At 54.7% G+C, this 19,053-nt stretch overlaps 1 protein-coding gene and 1 long non-coding RNA gene across 5 annotated transcripts in view; both read right to left on the bottom strand.

Annotated features, from left to right (window-relative positions):
* Positions 1-1,119: 1,119 nt before the first annotated feature.
* Positions 1,120-19,053, bottom strand: part of TEX264 (testis expressed 264, ER-phagy receptor) — a 39,954-nt gene continuing 22,020 nt past the window's right edge. For all 4 annotated transcript variants that reach the window (XM_085072769.1, XM_085072773.1, XM_085072770.1 and 1 more), the window contains exons 5-6: positions 8,869-9,040; positions 1,120-1,959 (exon numbers count right to left, since the gene is read on the bottom strand). In XM_085072769.1, coding sequence (XP_084928895.1) covers positions 1,646-1,959; positions 8,869-9,040 — 486 coding nt within the window. In that variant the 3' untranslated portion in view covers positions 1,120-1,645. The remainder of the gene's footprint in view (positions 1,960-8,868; positions 9,041-19,053) is intronic.
* Positions 10,234-17,486, bottom strand: LOC146431753 (uncharacterized). Its single transcript, XR_014854756.1, has 2 exons — positions 10,886-17,486; positions 10,234-10,684 (listed from the first exon to the last, which is right to left on the bottom strand). It is a non-coding gene; the product is annotated as an uncharacterized LOC146431753 (long non-coding RNA).

Below are 19,053 nucleotides of genomic sequence, written 5' to 3'. Positions count from 1 at the left end.
GAACTGCAGAGGACTGGAGATGTGTTGTGCCAAGGGATGCTGGCACTGCTGGTCCTGCTTCCAGATGGGGACCTGGCTCTAGCCTCACACACACCTCGGCACTGGCTGCATGGTCCCAGCTGCTGCTCCAGTGCTGCAGACGGCAGGAGAATGATGGCAAAGCCCCCCTGGTCCCCATCTTCAGTGGGGTTAGGGGACGAGCACCATTATTATCTACTGCCTGGCTTCAACCCCCTGGGAGCCTCAGCCAAGCATAAATATTTCAGGGGGCTTGGCAGTTTTGTAATAACCAGCAACAAAGATAAACACCGGGAAGAGCAATATTTTTCCATGTGGGCTGGAGGAGTTTAATATTTTATCACTCAGAGCACAAAATATTTATGAACAATCTCATGTCAATCACTGGCTGAGGACTAATCATGACCTTTCCAAGCCAGGGAGGACACATTCCCACCATGGAGAAAGAGTCAGACCTCCCCAACCCCTGGCAACCCCACCCCAAGTCCCAGTTTTGGGCTGCCACATCTGACCACCAGGAAACAATCCCTGGGCTGCTGGAGGTACCAAGGGCACTCAGCAGATGCTCTGGCACTTGGCATTGCCCCATGGCACTGTGGCCATGATGTCCAGGCTGCTCCCTTGTCCCAAACTGAGGGACAGGGAACTGGGACCAGCACAGGCAGCCCTCCCTGCCTGCATTCCACAACAGCAGGACAGACAGGTATCAGGGAGGCACAGTGCAGGCAGGCTGGTGTCCCCTGCCACAGCAGAGGGGCCAGCAGCAGCCCAAAGACGTGGCTTTACTGGTTTTGCTCTCTGCAGGTTTCCAGGAGGAGCGGGCATACCACCTCCCTCCAGCCCTGCCCAGCTCAGCACAGCAGCTGGGACCCCTCCTTCCCTGCTTCCCCCGCAACTTGGACAAGCTGGGGACAGACCCCGTGCCCTGCTGGGTTGCCCAGGCAGGGAGAAAGCATCAGCAGCAGGGATGCAGAGCCCCTGGGCAGCTCCTTGGCTCAGCTGGGGGCCATGGGGGCAGCTCCCATCCACAGCCCACTCCCCACCACAGGGCAGGATGGTGTGATCAGCCAAAGGACAAGTCAGCAATGCACCAGCCAGCAGTGAGGAAAAGCATCCACTTTATTACAGACCCCAAAGCGCCCGTGGCAGTGCCAGGAGGACCACGTTTACACACGATGTTTCCATTGCTCAGCAAGGGGAAGAGAAGAGGGGAACAAACCCAACCGACCCAACTCACGGCTCTTTGGTGCTAGAAAACATGGTGGTGTGGCAGACAGAAGCTGTGGGTGAGAGGAGCACTGGCAGAGACGAGGGGGGACATCTCTGCCATCCACCACCATCCCCGAGACACCTGCGAGGAATCTGCGACGTGCCTGGACACACACAAACGGCAAATGCATTTTGCTGTCCCCCCAGCCTGCACCTACCCTGCGCCACCAAGCACCACAGAAGTCCCCCCACCTCCCGGCACCCAAAATGGTCAAACACCCTTTCAGCAAAGAGGGGGAGTAGGTCCCAGGGGGAATCAGCGACCAAAATCTCTTGGCTGGAGAGGAAGGAGGTGGGAAAGGCAACTGGTTCCCAGTAACTCAAACCCCGGTGGGAGGTGAGGCAGACAGGTCTCTGTTCACTCCTCTCCTCTCTCAGCAGCAATGGGCTCCTTGGTCCACTTGTCGGTGACCTCCTGGTTGCCTGCATAGCCCACATCAGGCAGCAGGCCAGGAGCTCCCTCCCCGTCCCCAGCGACCTCCAGGTCCAGCTCCTCGAAGGAGGAGCCACTGGCTCCCGACTCGCTGTAGCTGTGCTCGCTGCGGTTGTCTGCCTCCTCCCGGCCACGGCTGGCTGGGAAGGGCAGCAGGATGGAGGTGGCCACCGAGGTGTCTCTGCTGTCAGTTGTGGCCTCCATGCTGACAGAGCTTGTCTCACTCATGGTGTCGACCCCTGGGATGGAGAGAGAAGGGGAAGGAGTGAATGCTGTGGGAAGGAGGCAATGGGGATGGGGTGACACAGCCTTCAAAGCCGCCAGATGCCTCAGAGGTCTCAGGCCACAGTGGAGACCAGCTCCTACCTCTTGTCACCTCCTACGCCTTTGAGACATGACCAGGCCAAGAATGAGCTGACCTCAAACAGCTCCCTGAAACTGGGAACCCGCAAGTCAGCACAACCAACCAGCAGCTTCCAGCCATGCCCTGACCTCCTGGCCACATCCTGGCCCCACAGCTGCTCTCCGTGCACACACCAAGGACCTGGCAAGCCCTCCCTTAGGGAGAATGCATGCCTGCGTCTGGCATGGCACCAGGAATGAGACAAGGAGCAGGAAGGACACCGTGCTGTGAGGGTGAAGGGGAGCTGCAGCATTGTTTAAGCACCCAAGGGGATGATGGCACAAGGGCAAATCCTCAGATGTGCTGCTGTCAGAGGCAGGTGTGTATGTCCAGCCTCATGACAGGGCATCCTGGTGCCTTCAGCACCTGACAGACTGCTCCTGCTCCCTCCGTGGCTCCCCCATAGCTGACAGCTCTGGCAGCATTGTGAAGATAGGCAGGGCAGCAGCAGACAGGTCTTGGGGTGCCAGAGGATAGGGGGAGACTATCCAGCTCACTCTGTGCTTCTCCACCATGCCCTGGCTGCCAGCCACATCCCATCTCATGACCAAGCCCCCAGAGACTGCCCCTGCCTGCCTGGGTGGACCCCTCTGCCCACCACCCCCTCCCCAGATCCCTGCCTCATTAGCTCGATCGACAACACAATTAAGGAGCCGACAAGGAGAGGAACGTGTCAGATTGAGACCAGCAGCTCGGTGCTGTTGCCAGAGCAACCAGCCAGGAGACAAAACCCTCCTGTTAAACATTAATCATTGTTAATTATGACATCACAGATTCACATGGTTAATTATGACATCACAGATCCACCTTGTTAATTATGATACATCAGCAAACACTGGGTTGGCCCTTCCATCATGGCCCTCTCTGCTCCATCTCCCTGCCTGCCTTGTGTCAGTGGGAAGTGAGTACTAGGCTCTGTCATTTCCCAGCACCTCCATCCATGCTGGGCTGGATGCCCCTGCTGAGGATCATGCCCCACACCAGGAGGGAAACCTGGAGGAGCCCCACTCAGCAGCAGCACTCGTGGAGCACTGGGGCTTGCCACCAACAAGGCTGGGAAGTGACAAATGGGAGCCTCTCTGCAGTCATCACCCTCCTAGGTGGGAGAGCCCTCTTCCCCACACTGTCTCCTGCTGGTGCAGCTCCATCCTCCCATCCTCAGCTGCTGGCATGGCGCTGCCTTGGGCTTTCACAGGCATTTCCAACCTCCAACAGCTCCTGCAGCCACGGTGCCCAAGGCTGGGCTGCTTGCTCTCCTCCAGCTGTGTGGCAGCCACTGATCTCCTGAAGGAGACCCACCAAGGAGGGAACTTTCCTTCCCAACATCCTTAAATCCTTTTTCTGTGCTGTTTTTCTTCCCGGCCTGGGCAGCTGCCAGCAGAACTGCTTGTAAATGGCAGTCCTCTGCCTCCTGAGCAGCATCATCCCACGGTCCTGCCGGCTGAGTGACGGCTGTTCCGAGAGGACCGAGCAGTGGTAGCAGGATGAGGGGTAGCCAGAAAAGATCTGCAGACACGGTGCACCCACTGTTTCATCCCACCTGGATGGCATATTGGCTTCATCCTGGAAAGGAACCTGAGCCCCCACCCTCTCACCCTGGCAACCCTTTCGGCAGCTGGCACAAGATGAGCCCTTGGCCATCCCCCAGGCGATGCCAGGTGACCCCTCTCATGGAAAGGAGGAAAGAACTACTGCCCACTAACATGCACTGCCCTTCCTGCAGCATCAGGGAGCACCTCGACATGGAAACTACATTTACTCTAAGTTAAAAAGGATGTTCTGCACACTGCAGCAAGGCGTTCGCTGAAGGGGACAGCAGCCACTGAGTGGGAGGCAGAAGGGTGGGAGATGCTGTCCCACCTGACAGGACCTTGGCAGGGCAGTGGGTTAGCGGGGAGCCTCTGGGAAGACAGAGAGCTGTGGTTGATGAAGGGGTGCAGACTGAGTCTTGAAGACAACTAAGGGTTTGTGAGGTCTTTAGTGAGCATCTCAAAAAAATAAATAATCTGATTTGGCCAAATTGGTGGCCTGAGGTGACATAGACACGTTCCCACCGTGGATTCATGACAGCTCACATCACTCGTGGTCATCTTGTGTCCCTCTAAGACCTAGGACAGGAGTGACACCAAGCCCCCAAGCAGTGCCCTGCCTGCTCATCACCCCTCCCTTGGCACCCCAGGGGCCATTTCAGCTCAGAAGCTGTCATGTAACCCCATGACACAAAGCAAAGAAGCTCCCGAGGAGAGGAGCAGCAGTTCAGGAAGAAAAAGACAGGGATGAAGCTGACCTACACACTGCTCCAAGCCACCACCGTGGGAAAGCACTGCAGCCTCACTCTCCTAGCCACCTTCCTTTCCCTCACTCCAAGGGCGACAATAAATTGAGTCCTGTTTCCCTTCAGCCAGGCACTTTGTCACTGCTCTGTCACTTCTGATGATGTTCGAGCAGCCTCAGCTGGCAAATTTGCCCATTTTGGCAGCCTTGCTCTCCTCGGCACAGGAAAAGGCCAGCTCTGGCATGGCCACACAGCCTGGCCAGGATAAATGTCTGGGGTGGGCAGAGCTGGTGCTGCCAGGGGCCATGTGGGGTCATCTCTGACAGGGAATGTGGCAGGAACACCCAGCTGTCCTAACACAGCCCAGGGAGGCCAGGAAGGTAGGGCAAGGGGCTCCAAGAGGGTGACCAAAGCCCTGTTGGACAGCCAAGCAGGGATTCAGCTCTCATCTCACAGGCATAGGCTTCCAGCAGGTGTTAAACCCATTTGTCCATCCTTCTCCACACACCTTGTTTGGTCGTCCCATGAACCACTGCCCATTCCTTGCATCCACCTGCCCAAGGCTGGTCCCTACACCAGGAACCAGTCCAACACCCATTGATCCAGTATAGCTTTTCCCTCTGGCACATAACAAGATAACAGCCATCCTGTTGAAACTTGCCTTTGACCTTGCTTCCCCAAGGATGGTATAGCCATCCCACTGCACTTTCACTCAGTAGGAACACGGAACCCAGGAAGTTTGCCTTTGGGAAACAGAGGCACAGCCTGGGGTGAAGCCATGCCAGGGTGTTGAGGAGTCCTCCAAAGGCCAGGGCCACCTAGGAAGAAGAGATAGCAAGCAGCAGGCTCCAAGAGACTAGCCAGGGATGGGTGCAATGGGAACCACTCACCCCACACTGCCAATGAGCCTAGTGGGGAGCTGGTTCCCCCAGACAGTTCAGCCCTATGCCATAACAGGTACTGGCATTCCCAAATCCAGAATGAGAGTGGGCTCTCCTCCTGCATCACCCCTGTGCCACACTGATGCCCGAGCAGTGTTCCACTCCTGGTGCTCCCAGGCCCTTTCCTTCCCCTTGTTCCATCAAATATTCATTGCCTCTAAATACAGAGTGCTGCCAGGGGGCACAGCTCCTCTGTGCTTGCTGAAGATTATACACAAGCCACCAGGAGAGGGGCCAGGGCCCTTCCCAGGATGTAGAAGGATGCAGAAACAGGCAGGGCTCTTTGGAGGATGGAAGCAAGCAGGGATGAGGCAAAACACATCAGGAAAGCTGCCCCTCTGTGGCACTGGGGCTCAGCGCATGATGCCATCAGTTGTACCTAAATGCTGTGGGACAGACTCTGCTCCAGGAAAACGAGCACCTGAGACTCTGGGCAGAGCCACGTGCTCAGGAACCATCTGTTTTTATGCCAGCAAGCCCGTGTGGAGAGGCTGCTTTTGTTTGCTTTCACCTTCCATGCGCAGCAGCAGGGTCACACTGCAGAGCGCGACGCTGGGAGGGAGCCGGGAGCGAGGACCCGCTGAGCGCCATGCTGATGCCAAAGCCCCAGAAAATAATTAAGCACAAAACAACTAATCGTGATTGACACTGGGCCCCTGGAGACCCATCAGCCGCCTTCCTAAAATGCTTCCTGTCTTTCCGATGACCCTGACGATGGCGAAGAAGGGACGGAATTGGTGCAGAGGTAGCCACAGCCCCCGGCCCCTTCCTTGTGTGATGAGTGTGTCTGTCCTCAGCAGAGCTGCCAGCAGCCTGCTCTGTGCAGAGCAGCAGCAGAAAGCAGAGACCCTGAATCATGTCCCACAGCCTTTGTGGCCATTGGCTTCGCTCACAGCCGCAGGCACCCAGCACCTTGCAAGGTGAGCTCAGGAGCAAGGACAGCAGGTGACAGGCTAAATGGAGAGATGTGCTCCAAGGTCAGGAGGCTCGAGAAAACAAATCCAAGCTTTTCTTACACTTTCAATTCACTTGGTACCGTCTGGCACCAGCCACAATGACAGGTGAGGAGAAATGGCAACACCTTCCACTTGGAACTTCTCAAGTCTTTAATTCAAGGAAAGCATAATCCAGCTGCTGGTGTGGAGTTTCATGAGCTGTGACTGAGAGGTGCTGTGTCCACACAGAGTGTTACTAAACATGATGCCCACTCTGAAGTCGCACTCAATGCTCTTATCTCAGTATTTTAGGATGGGGAAAGAGGGGGCTTCATCTGCTGCCACATCAGGAGTGAGAGCCCAAAGCATCTGTGCACAGAGCACCCTTGGCTGCCTTTGGGAGAGGAAATGGGGCTCAGCACCTTCCCAGTCTCCACTCACCTATTGAGGCAACAGGGTATCAAAGCCCAACACCTGGATTTGTGCAGCTCAGGAGGAGATGACAGCGACCATCAGGGACTGCCGTCCTCCCCCACTCTCCCAGGAGCACTGTCTGAGCCTCCATCAGGGCAGGACCACTTGAAACATCCCCTCAAAGCTGAGGAGGATCAAGGTGTAACCTAAATCCATGCAACTGGGGTTGAGGGAGGATCGCGATGACAGGCAGATGGGGATATTGCTGTGCCCACTCTCCAACTGGCAGAGGAAAGCTTGAATACTGTCCCAGACATTCCAGGATCTGCTGGGTCATCAAGATCTCATGTCCATCATGCCTGTTGAAGGGGCTGTGACTACCTGAAGCTTACTTCTTGAGGGACTGCCCAGTGAAGAAGGATAAAAATGATGGGAAAAGAAGTTTCTCTTTTCCCAACTCAGAGGTGGTTACACAGACCACAGCATATAAAATTGTTGGGAAAGGAGGACCAGTATCAATCCATAAGGTGTCATCTTCTTGGGACCACCAAAACCCTCAGGCAGAAACTGCACAAGCCACTCGGAGGCTTGCCACATCCTTGGTCCTCCCCAGCAGCCAGAGCAAGGATGTGATACCCCATCAGATGTGATTCTGCCACTGTGCTCAGCAGTGACAATCACAGTGCAACATCCAAGCCCAACTCTTTAGTCTCGCAAGCAGGGCCAACCTCTCAGTTATTATTATTTTAAGTTGGTTTTCTGCAGACTCAGCAGATGGCACTGCATCAGATTGCACTGACAAAAGCTCATCTACATTCCTGGAAGGGGAGGGGTGGTGGAGGAGCTGGCCCAGGGCTGCTGCTGGATAGCTCGGCCCAGGGTGAGAAAGTCCAACATCATTTGCTTTCTGAAAGAAAGTTCAACGTCATTTTCTTCCAGCAGGGCAGGGTACTCCCCCACTGTGGGCATGCTGGCAGTGGCATCCCAGGGAAAGCACCGAGACAGCAGGGGCACAGGGCAGTGGCTGCTCCGAGCATCCTTGGCTGTGCTGCAGTATTGTGCTCCTCCCCGAGCAGGGCAGAAAGGAGCACATGCAGCTACTTGAAGGCACCACCCTCAAGCTGCTTTTGCTCCCATGGATCCTGCCATTCCTCACCAAAAACCAAGAGGCAACCATAGGAAGATGTCAGAGCAGGTAGGCTTTGGGGCACTTCTAGCTCAGCTGGGCTGGTGCCCCCAGCAGCCACCCTGACACAAGGCAGACAAAGAGGAGAAGAGCCGAGTGAGCACCGTGCAAACACGGGACCTGGAAGCACTGGCAAACAGCTCCAATTAGACTCTTCATTGCAGCACTAAATGGACAGAGCTCCCAGAAAGCAATTCCCAGGTTTGCTTTTATGTGATTAAGAATTAAAGCGACCCAAACCTGAAGATGTGTTAAAGCAAATGACCCGAGTGCCCGGGAGGCGAGCACAGCCCTCATGGTTTTTTCATGCCCATTACACAAGCATGGGAGACCTCTGGGGCAGGGGGAGGCAGCTGCCCCTGCCAGCAGCCAGCTTGAGTGTGCTGTCCAGACCAGGAAAGCTTGGGTAGCTGGCTCCCACATCTCACAGGCACGGGAGCATGTGGGCAACTAGCATTTTGGGTTACTATAGCACTGCTGTTCTGCGCCTACAGCCATTGTGGTCCCTTCCTGTATGAATACATCCAGGCTCCAACAAATCTTGCTGAGCAGATGCTCTCAGGCAACTCCACCACCAGCTACAGCAACCTGGTATTTAAGCTCTTTGCAATCCCAATATGTAACAGATGAAGATGAGATCAAGGAAGATGTGTATGACAAAGAGAAAAACAAGCCCAGCTGCAACTAAAAGCTGTGAGATCCAGCTCTGTACTGACAACAGTGGGCCAGTGGCTCAGTGGCAGCCTGGCCCTTGTCTCAAAAGTTCGGGGGCTCCTGGGTGCTCCCCAAGGCATGGCATGACACCCTGGGGACAAGATCCTTGGGGATCAGAGCAAGGTGAGGGGAAAAGGTGTGCTGAGAGTTGGTGGTTGGGCACCAGGTGGGCACAGTCCCTCTCTGACAGTGCAGGCAGCAGGACAGGGGACACCAGGACCCCACCTCTGTGAGGGCTGATGCTGATCGAAGATGGAGCCCGTGTGCAAGCCACAGATACCTGTGATGTCTGTCTGGGCATCCTCGGCCACAGCTGCAGCAGCCCTGCTCTTCCTCTCCAGCTCTTTCATTTCAGGCACATAGAAGTCTCCTTGGCGGGCAAGGGGACACACGAAGTAGATGCGGTCCTGCTTGTAGATCTCGATCCGGGGGTGGGCACACAGCTTCCTCTCCTGGAAGACACAAGACAACCATGGGCAGGGATGTGTCCTCACCCCCCACCACGTTGACCTGCCAGCCTGGCTGTGTCAGACTGGCCCTCTTTGCCCACAGATGAGGAGGCCCAATGAGGAGCAGAGGGTGCCATCCCTAAACCATGAAAACCATAGTGCTGCTTTCCCTATCACACCAGTCCCACGTACCAGGCAGACAGGTTTGGCCCTGGAGGTAAGCAGCCAGCTCTTCTCCAGGAGGAGATGCTGAAGACCCCCAGCTCAGCCTTGGTTTTGATGTGCTCATTTTGCGCTAGAGCAAGGGGTTTTGAGGAGCCAGGCAACTACTTGACACAGAGCTGCCAGATTTCTGGTTCCTCCCAGCAGCACAGCCCCATGAGCAGCAGAGCCCCATGAGCAGCACGGCCCCACGAGCAGGCGTAGCACTACTCTGCTAATTAATTTAATCCAGAGCCAACAGCTCAAGCAGCTCCTTTCAGAATGGCGAGGGCAGGGGGAGTGGGAGATGAATCCCTGGCATTTCAGACAAGTCCCCCTCCTCCTTTTCCTCACCCCACCTCCCCCTGGCAGTGCTCTTCAAGACCTCAGACTCCCAGGCTGTCACGGACCCATGACATGGGCATGTCCCCCCCTGGCCATGCAGCCCAAGCTGAGGCAAGGCTATGGGGACTCTTGGGGTGCTGAGGCCGGGCTGAGGAGCAGCTGGACCCCTCTTGCCACCCCCTCCTCACCCGCCCGCCTGCCAGCTGCTCACTGGCAGAGGGGGCGGCTGATTACAAGCCGGGTGAGAAAGGAGAGTATCTCTTCAGCGGGTTTTCTTTTTCTTTCTTCCCCCTTTTCAAATCACTGACAGCTCTTATTTAACCCTGCAACCACCCTGATTATCCTCCTCCTCCTCCCTGCCCCAGCTATTCTCTTCCTCCCTCTTGCCCTGATTATACTCTTGCCTGACCCAATGATCTTCCTCCCTGCCTCAACAATTCTCCTCTGTCATGGCCTGCTCGTGTGGCTTCTTCACACATCCTCCAGCAGGGTCCCCATCCTTCTGGGGCTCTCCATAGCCAGAGCTGGCCCTGTGCCAAGAATAAGCTCTATGGACACATCAATCATGACCTTACAAAAGCCTGACCTGCTTCAGCCCTGGGGATGGGCTGAATGTGATTTAAGAATCACTAATTAATGTGATTAATTAATGTGATTTAAGAATCATATATTTCCTAGACACATGCTGGTACCAGGCAGGACCCACAACAGACATGAGCCAACATTGACCCTCTCCCCAGAGCTGGCAGTAGGACCACCTGGAGAGCCACCTCCATGCTGCCAGGATGCTGCACAAGGAATACAGGCAGAAATCCCACATGAGCAGTTTTCAGGTCCATTTTCCTGGGAAAGCCTGCAGGAGCTGGCAATGCAGAGCCCCAGTTTACCCAGAAACACCACAGCAGCAGAAACATGACCCCAGCAGAAGCTGCACCCGTCCATCCCAGTGCCCTCCAGTCTGAATTTCAGTGGTTTCTCCTCCAGCCAAGGAGGAACCACGTTCCCTATCCCACTGCAGCAGGGACACGCAGGGACGCAGGAGGGCTTCTAAGACTCTTGGAGTTTGGAGTTCCCACTCGCGGGCAGGTGAAACACTGAGGCCTGCAGATCAAAACTGTATTAAATAAAAACAAGCTGGGCCGTTTTTAGCAGCAGAGCAGAGGCGGCTCATATCACTCCTGCTTTTTCAGCAACAAAGCAGACAAGAGCCCTCCCCGCCGCTCTGCCCCTTGCTCTACCAACCACAAGCCCATCCGCCAACCTCCAGCTCGGCTCGTTATTTTAGGTTACTGCAACACACACCAGAGATGGGTATCTCCAGGATCTGCAGGGTTTTTTTGGATAAATCCAGCTGGCCCTCCAGCACTTCATGCAGACAAGGACAACTCATCGGATCTTAGAGCAAAGAGACCTTCATTAACTTCATGCGAGGTGTCCAACCAGTCTAAATCCTCAGGGGTCCAGTCTGGCCGCCAAGACATCCCAAGGTGACTTTCCAAAGCCCATCCTGAGGTTCCAAAAGAGTGGATCTGGGACATACCCTCTCCCTACGACGTACTCTAAGTTGCTACAACTTCCAATTACACAGACATATTAATGACACTCCCAAAGCACAAACAACACCCCCTCCAGCCACATAAAATGTGGGAATCTTGGCTTTTTAAGGAATAAAAACACACACCTGAATGAAGAGAAGGTTTCTGGACTGGCTCCAGAGCCAAATGCTGCTTCACACTCAAGATTATCCTATAAGAGAGACAAGGATGTTCCACCCTGCCAGGGTGGGAAGCAGCTCTGTGTCCCTGAAGCCAGAAGAGCCCAGGGGTCCTGAAGCCAAAGCCCATGGCTGGGGACCAAGTAGGTGGGACCACACTGAACTGGCTGGACACTCACTGTCAACATCCAAGCCTGCCTCATTAGGGACAGCCACAATACTAGATTTCTTCCCAATGCATACAGGATTTTTCCAAAAATGAAATGGAGGAAAATCAGAGCTTGGGGGTGCTAATTTACACCTGTACAAATTAAGTTGGAAGCCAGGCTAGTGAGCTGGCCTCTGCTTCTGTGTTTCTTTCCAGAAAAACCCAGCTTCTGGCAGGGTTGCTGCAGAGCTCAACACTGGCAGGTGGGCTGAGGAGAGGACAACATCCCCAAGAAGGAGCAGGGAAGTTTCAGCTGGGAATGCTGTCCAGCCTGGGACAAAGGGACGAGGCTGCATAAGGATTTGAGAAATGGCAGAGGCAATGAGGTGGGGAGCCATGACAACGGAACTGGATAAGGGGATCATCCACAGTGGGTGGGAGATCAGCCTTGTGATCATACCAAAGGAGATTAGGAAGCAGGCAAAGGCCAGGCAAGAACAGTGCAGCGAAGTGCAACCAAGAGGCTGGTGACACAGTGAGTTTGGGATTATCCCAGCAGAGAGAAGAACTGCAGTGAAAAGAAACAACCAGAGAGACTGGAGAGCAGAGTCCAAAGGCAAAGGTGTGGGACGGAAGCGAATTAGCAAAGGCTCAACAGCATGGCAAAACAACAGAGAGGCTCAACAGGCAGTGCAGCACTGCCACTGAGGAGGGAGCCCCTGGCTGGCTGTGCCGCCAAGCCAACAGATGGAGCAGCAAGGGGAACGTGGAGTTTGCAAGGCAGAGCCCTCCAGTCAAATCCAATGCAGTCTCACACGGGTGGAGGAGCTCAGCGAGAGGTGAACAGTGGGACACTGTCAGTGTCAGGCTGCTGCTGTGACAGCAGGACCAGTAAGTGGGGCAGGGAAGGGGATTTGTCCCTTTGCAAGGTCGTGTGGTGCCATCTCCCTCCTCAGCTTCTGCCAGGAGCTCTCCCTTCCTACGGTCAGCAAAGATGGAGGCAACAGCGCAGCGTGCAGAGATGATTTTATCCAGGACCCTCCTCCAGGCACCTGAAACATGGGATTCATTGCACATAATCCATGCAGCCCATCTACACACACAGAGCAAAGGCAAATGCATCCACAGTCCACAAGTTCAGTCCTGACAGGCACAGAAGCTCCAGCATCCTCCTGCTATGTCAGACCCACTGCTTCCCATGAAGCCAACTCCTTCTCAGCCCATCTGAGGAACGTGGTGGGGTGCTTCTCACCACCTTCTTGGGAGCAAAGTGTTATGTAAGGGAAGACTCTTGCACTCCTCTTTCCCAGATGGAACAGCACCTCGCCCAATCTTTAACCTCAGGTTCCAAATCACCTACCACCACATACTGACAGTAGGACTTCCTCCAGGTTGCTCTCATCCCTGTAAGAATGGAGCATCCCCTAGCCTCATGCATCAGAAAGGACAACAGAATCATGCACTGAATGGCATTTTGGGAGACGCTCCCCAGCAGCAGGAGGTGCCACCTATTTGTCAGCACAAATTTTCCTCCCCCTGCTTGTCCAAAAGGTCACAATGTCTGCCCATGATCTGGCTTGGGCACAGCCTCCCATAAGGAAGATGCCCCCCCTTTCCTGGCTGAACACAAGAGCAGTCCCAGGGCTACAAGGCACATGACAAGGTGTCTGAGACAGGACCTGCAGTCATTAAAATCCCAGCAGAATTGTGCAAAGGCAGAAGGAGGTGGCGGGGTGCTCACATCACACATCAGCCCTCAGCACCTGCTGGGAAACAGAAGGTGAGCTGGGGCACTCTGGGGACTGGCTTTGTCACTCTGTCAGGCTCATCTGCTCAGGAGTTCAAATGTCACCAACAGGATCTGCTTCATCTCCCACTGCTGCAAGAATTCATCTTGTTAGGACACCGCAAACGAGCCCTGTAGATGCTCTCTGGATCCTCGCCATGCATGGGCATGCTGGCAATCAGGCTCCAGCTGAACCCAGAACACTTCTAGGGTTGCCAGGAAGGCAGTGAGAAGGCAGCTGCTGTCCTCACCCCACTTCTGGCCACAAGCTCTCTGTCACTCTTGACTCCTTACAGTGACCTCCTGGCACGGTTCACAAGGTGATGGCTATGCCACACCAGCCCGCTGGGTCCCTGTTTCAGGATTGATGCTGTAGGAGCAGTTGGGGAGAGGTTTTTCATGCCACCACCAAGCTTCCTGCTGGTGCAGAGCTGGAAGCTGAGCTCTTCATGCCTCCCAGCAGCTCCTGGCTCCACTGCAGAGATGTCTACCTCATGCCCCAGCCACCTGTGTGCCATAGGAACACAGCCATTGTTTGTGCCTGTCACCCAGCCCTGCTAGAGGACCTTCTGCCTGCAACATGTGAAAAACATGCCGGTAAACTGCAGCCTGGACTGAGAAAGTAACGGGGAGCAAGCAATGGGTCACCTGGCAGATGCAAACCCTCTCCTGCCCTAGGGAAACCAGGCAGCCCTGAGTCGCCCTCCCGGCCGCCAGCCAGAGACAAACCCTCCAGGAATCTGCCACTGGGCACTGCTGCAAAACTGGGGCAGGCTGGAGCCAGCCCAGAGCCACTGGGAAAGCAGACAGAGCAGGGTCCAGCCTAAACATCAACTGCTCTCCAACAGTGCCAACTGAGAGAACAACTTCCCAGAGACACCAATGGACCCACAGCCCACATCTGGCCAGCAGGGCCCAGACTCAAGGAGAAGCTGTGGGCTATTAACAGGGATTGTCTCAACATCACTTTGGCACCCCTGCTCTTACTGTGACAGGATGTGCTGCTACCATTGCAGGGAAGCAGAAGGGTTTCGGGCACATGGAGTTGTCTCCATCCACGTCTTGCTCTGACACTGGAGCAACACCAACCACGAGGGGTTTTTCCATAGGCAGTAGTAGTTAGTCCCTTCCATTTATTATGCTGCCACACCAGAAGAAGGAACAGATGGTGGGTAAGAACACACAGGGGGCTTGTGGCCATTGTTGGGGATTGTTTCCTGTTGGGGGGCTCATCAGCATTGCCCCCAGACAGCCAGGGCATCACCACACTCTCACTGCCATGAGCCTCCCCCCACCTGTGCTGCCAGCACTCGGGCTGCTCGGTAGTGCCAGCAAGTCAGCTGGCACCTGGCACAGTGTGGGGTGACCCCCAGGCAACCCACCAGCCCTGTCCTCACACGCCAGCAACTCCTGCCTGCTCAGACAACACAACTCCCCCACACCTTCCTTCCAGCTGGAGGCATCCGTCCTCTCCCTCTCTCAGTGATGGGGTCGGACGCTTCAGTCCCAGGGATTTTAAAGGAACAACAAAACTGCGTGGAGCTGAACGGCCCTAAATCAGTTGCTAAAATTAAAACCTGAAACTGAGCCACAAGCTAAGACTGGGGGGAGCGCGCTGTGTGCCACATCCTCCTCGCTTCCTCACACGCTCCACGCTCGGTGTGTCATTCCCGCTTATCTTAGAACACGGGCGCTAGGTAGTCCTGAGAGGCTTTGCAATTCAGTTTGCACAGCATCCAGCTCCCTTCGGCATTCTCACAGTTCAGTCAGGGGACAAACTCCTTGCTGAGCCATCCCTCTGTCCCAGGCCCAGACTGGGAATGTCCCTGTTTCCATTCCTCTTTGCTCAGACAGCAGCTTGAGGTGAAACACCACCCCAAGTCACCCATCTGAGCTGACGAAAGAAAAAATATAGAGGCAGCCCTTCCTCCCTGGGCAACGCATCTCCTGGGCTGCACTAGAAGCAGCATTGACAGCAGCCTGAGGGGGATGTTCCTCCTCAGCTCTGCTCTTGTGAGACCCCACCCAGAGTATCACCTGCAGCTCTGGGGTCCCCAGCATAACACAATCATGAACACATCACGGCATGTCCAGAGGAGGCCACAGAAACAGGCCAAGGGCTGGAACCAACAGTGCTATGGACCCAGGCTGAGAGCGCTAGGGTTGTTCAGCCCAGAGAAGAGAAGGCTCTGAGGAGTCCTAAAGTGTGCTTGTAAGAGATGGAGACCTTTTACCAGGGCTTGTGGTGACAGGGCAAAGGGCAGTGGTTTTAAAGCAAAAGCCAGCAGGTTAGACTGGAAATAAGGAACAAATGCCTTGTGATGAAGGTTATTAGGCACTGGAACAGGTTGCCCAGAGAAGCTGTGGATATGCCATCTCTGGACATGGCCAGGTGTTCAAGGCCAGGCTGGATGGTGCTTTAGGCAACCTGCTCTAGGAAAAGTCCCTGCCCACAACAGGGGTCTGGACTAAATGACCTTTGAAGATGTCTTCCAAACCCTACACTGACTCGGGCCCTCCCTGATGAGCTGCAGCCTGACAATGGGAGACAGGGAGGAAGCCTGGGTGCCCCAGGCTGCCCAGCAAGGAGCAGAAGTCAACCAGGCACGGGGCGAAGAGCCATCAGCCCAAGAGATGGTTGGGCAGAAAGGAGGACAGATTGTTGGAGGGAAAGGCAAGCAGATGCTTTACACCAGTAATACCTCAAGCACCAAGGAAACCCCAACATCTCAGCCTGCAGCTCCAGCAGGGTGCACGTGGAGCTGGGCAGGCCCTTCCTGCTGGAGCGACGGCAGCCAGAGCCAGCTCCAGCACACGGCACAGCTGCCAGCACCAGGCTGCCAAGGGCTGCGGAACAGCTGCTGCTTCCCAGCCTGGAGAAACTCACATTTCAGAGGTGGTGAGACTGCTCCCACACACGTGCACTTTACTTTCAAATCCTCTGGGCTGCGAGGTGTTTCAGAAACAGAAGGTGATATTATTGCAATCAAGAAAAGGCCGTTTCCATCAGCCAGCAGGAAAAACGAGCGGCACCACCAGCACTATGGCAGCGGAAAACAAAGTCTCACCAAAGGATAACAAATCCTTCAGGTAGCAGAATACAGAGCCTGGCAATTAGCACCTCCCACGCCATCAGCATCCCTGCCTGCCCTCAGCACACTTCCCCCTTCCCACGGCAGGCCCCCGTTCTGCCTGCAACCAGGACACACCGCCCTGCTGACGTGGCAGTGCCATGGCTTCGGGACAGGCAGAAGAAAACCAGCCCCCGAGATCCTCTCCGCAGCGGTGAGAGGGAGTGGGAGTGTGTTTGGACCGTGGGAGCCGTGAAACACCGGGCTTGATAGCTGGGAGAGTTTTTCATTTTCACCTCAGTGAAGGCAGCCCGCCATGCAATTTACACCTTGCCCGCCTGCGCTTCCCTGGGCCAAATCACCCAGCTGCTCCCATGGCTCCTCCAGGGCAGGAGCTGCAGAGTGGCAGCTGCCAGGCACGGACAAACAGAGATAAAGGAATGAGCCCGGAGGGGTTGGTGGGTTCAGGAGATCCAAGTGCCCTAAGAGGGCTGGAAGGGACCATGCACAGGCTCCCAGGTCATGGCTGGCAGCTGCTGTCAGAGTCACAAACACTGTTCTCCTCCCTGGGAGGGAGATTCCATCCTGTTCTCCAACAAAAGGGAATAAGCTCCAGCCCTGCCTCGTTAAAGGCCCTGACACAGTCTGGACTTTCTCCTTTTCCAGCACCCACTTGAGCTGCAAGAGAAATCCTGCAGCACACAAAGAAGCAACCATCATCTTCAGAGATGAGCCAGGTAGCAAGTCCCAGCGAGATAAAACCTTTCAGAAAGTAGCCACAGGCAATCAGAGCCCCCAGCATGGGGCTAGGACAAGCCTTGGACAAAACTGCCAGCCCAGACATGCTCAGGTACATTAGTCCATGTGCTTCCAGGGATGTATCATACTGCCCCTAACCACGGGAATGTCACCTGCAGAGTAAAGAGCAGATGGTGCAAACAAACACAATTCATGGGGCTTGGGTCCCCCCTGGTGTTATGGTTATTTGGTAGTAATTAGTCCTGGAGCAGAAAGTTTCAGAAATGGAAGAAACTTTCGCATCAAAACCCACTAATTTTCCTAAAGACTCAGTGCTTTCCACTTCCTCAAGTTCTGCCTTGCTTCTGTACCCACCATGGATAAGCAAAGCCAGCTGGGGAGATGGTACTCACCAGTTTCCCAGAGCTCCACTGTATGTTCTCACACTCTTCCTCCTACCCGACCCCACCACATCCCATTCTCTCCTCCTCCTTCCCCATGACAGCCACATACAAGATCTCTGAAGGGGACTTTGGTTTTAACCATTCTGAAAGCTCGAACACTGGATTTTCATCATAAAACAAGGAATCTGTGCAAATCCACATAATCTCTCCTCCCCTGAGAAACCAGTCCTGGGTTTCTGTCCCAGTCCCTAGGAAGTCCATCACTATGTGAGCACAGGGGTCAACAGCTGCACACAAAAGCAGGCGGACAAGGCTGTGGGAGGACCACAGCTGGAGAGGGCTGCATCTGATTCAGAGAGCAGATCTCCAGGGACCAATGCTCTCCTCCCAGCCCTCACAGGATGCTTCTTCAGCATTAATCACAATGCTGAAGGGGTTGATGCAATGATCTCTGCCATCACAGATGACTGGAGCAATGCTAAATTGCTTTGCCTGCTCTATTGCCTTGGCAAGGCTGCCAGGAGCAGCAGCTGTGGCAATTTCTCTGTCTCCTGTCAAGGCAGGGCCTTTCAGGAAAGGGATCATCATCCAAGACGGTTTCCCGCTGTCCTGCCTCAGACAGGCAGCCCACTGCACTGCAGCCTCACACCCTATATGGGATACCACACAGGTAAAAAGAACCTCTTTGAAACTTGTGTCTTTGTCATGTTGCTCACAGGGAGAGTTAAGTCCTAACCAAGTGTGACCTGCTCCACCCTGGCACAAGACTCTTGTGGGGACAGATCTTCCATAGATAATTTGGAGAGTTCCTCATCCAACTGGACATTCCCAACTCACCCTGATGGCTTTCTCTCCATTCACCAGAGTATTTGCCCTTCTGCAGCAGGAATGTCCAGACAAGCTGGATGCTTGTGGTTTGCAGCCTTCTCACATACATCCTCACCTGCAATGAGTCCTGTAATGAAATCCCCTTGCAGCAAAGCCAAAGCAACAGAAATGGAGCAAGAGCAGCAGTGCCTGGTGCCCACAGCATATGGGGCTCTCAAGTCTCCTGAGCCAAGGTCTGAGCTCCCCCTTCCAAATCTCAACCCTTTCCTCTTACTCTTTGGATTGCAGGCCTCTCTAGTTGTTCTTCCACAGCCTGTCAGCCACCAGGACAAACTCAGGACATATGTCACATTAATGGCCCCAGGAGAAAAATGGAGGAGTAGAATAAATACCCTCCCCGTCCCTTCCTACCTCCTTGAACAACCTTGTCTTTCTGCAACGCCCCCAGTTCCCAGGCTTCATGGAATATATTTCACGATGAGCTAAGCTCAGCCTCACACCATCCCTTCACAGCTGAGAAAGCCAAAAAGGGAAGTTGAAGAACCTAACCTCGCTGAACTTGCACAGATAAAGCCACCAGCAGCCCAGGGCAAAGCTGCGATGCAACCGCCTGATTCCCAGACAAAATAGTCCTTCCCTCTCCACCCACGGGGACTTACTGTCAGGCTTATTGGCCTCATTTGGAAGGCAAGGAAGATCCAAAGAGGAAGATCAAGTGGGTTTCAGCCTGGTTTGCTGAGGAGGAATAGGAGAGATGATCACGACATCCATAAGCACATCT

Source organism: Lichenostomus cassidix, chromosome 12, assembly GCF_008360975.1.
Source record: "Lichenostomus cassidix isolate B80296 chromosome 12, HeHo_3.0, whole genome shotgun sequence".
In the NCBI taxonomy this organism is placed as follows: domain Eukaryota; kingdom Metazoa; phylum Chordata; class Aves; order Passeriformes; family Meliphagidae; genus Lichenostomus; species Lichenostomus cassidix.
This window is presented reverse-complemented; position numbering and strand designations above follow the sequence as displayed.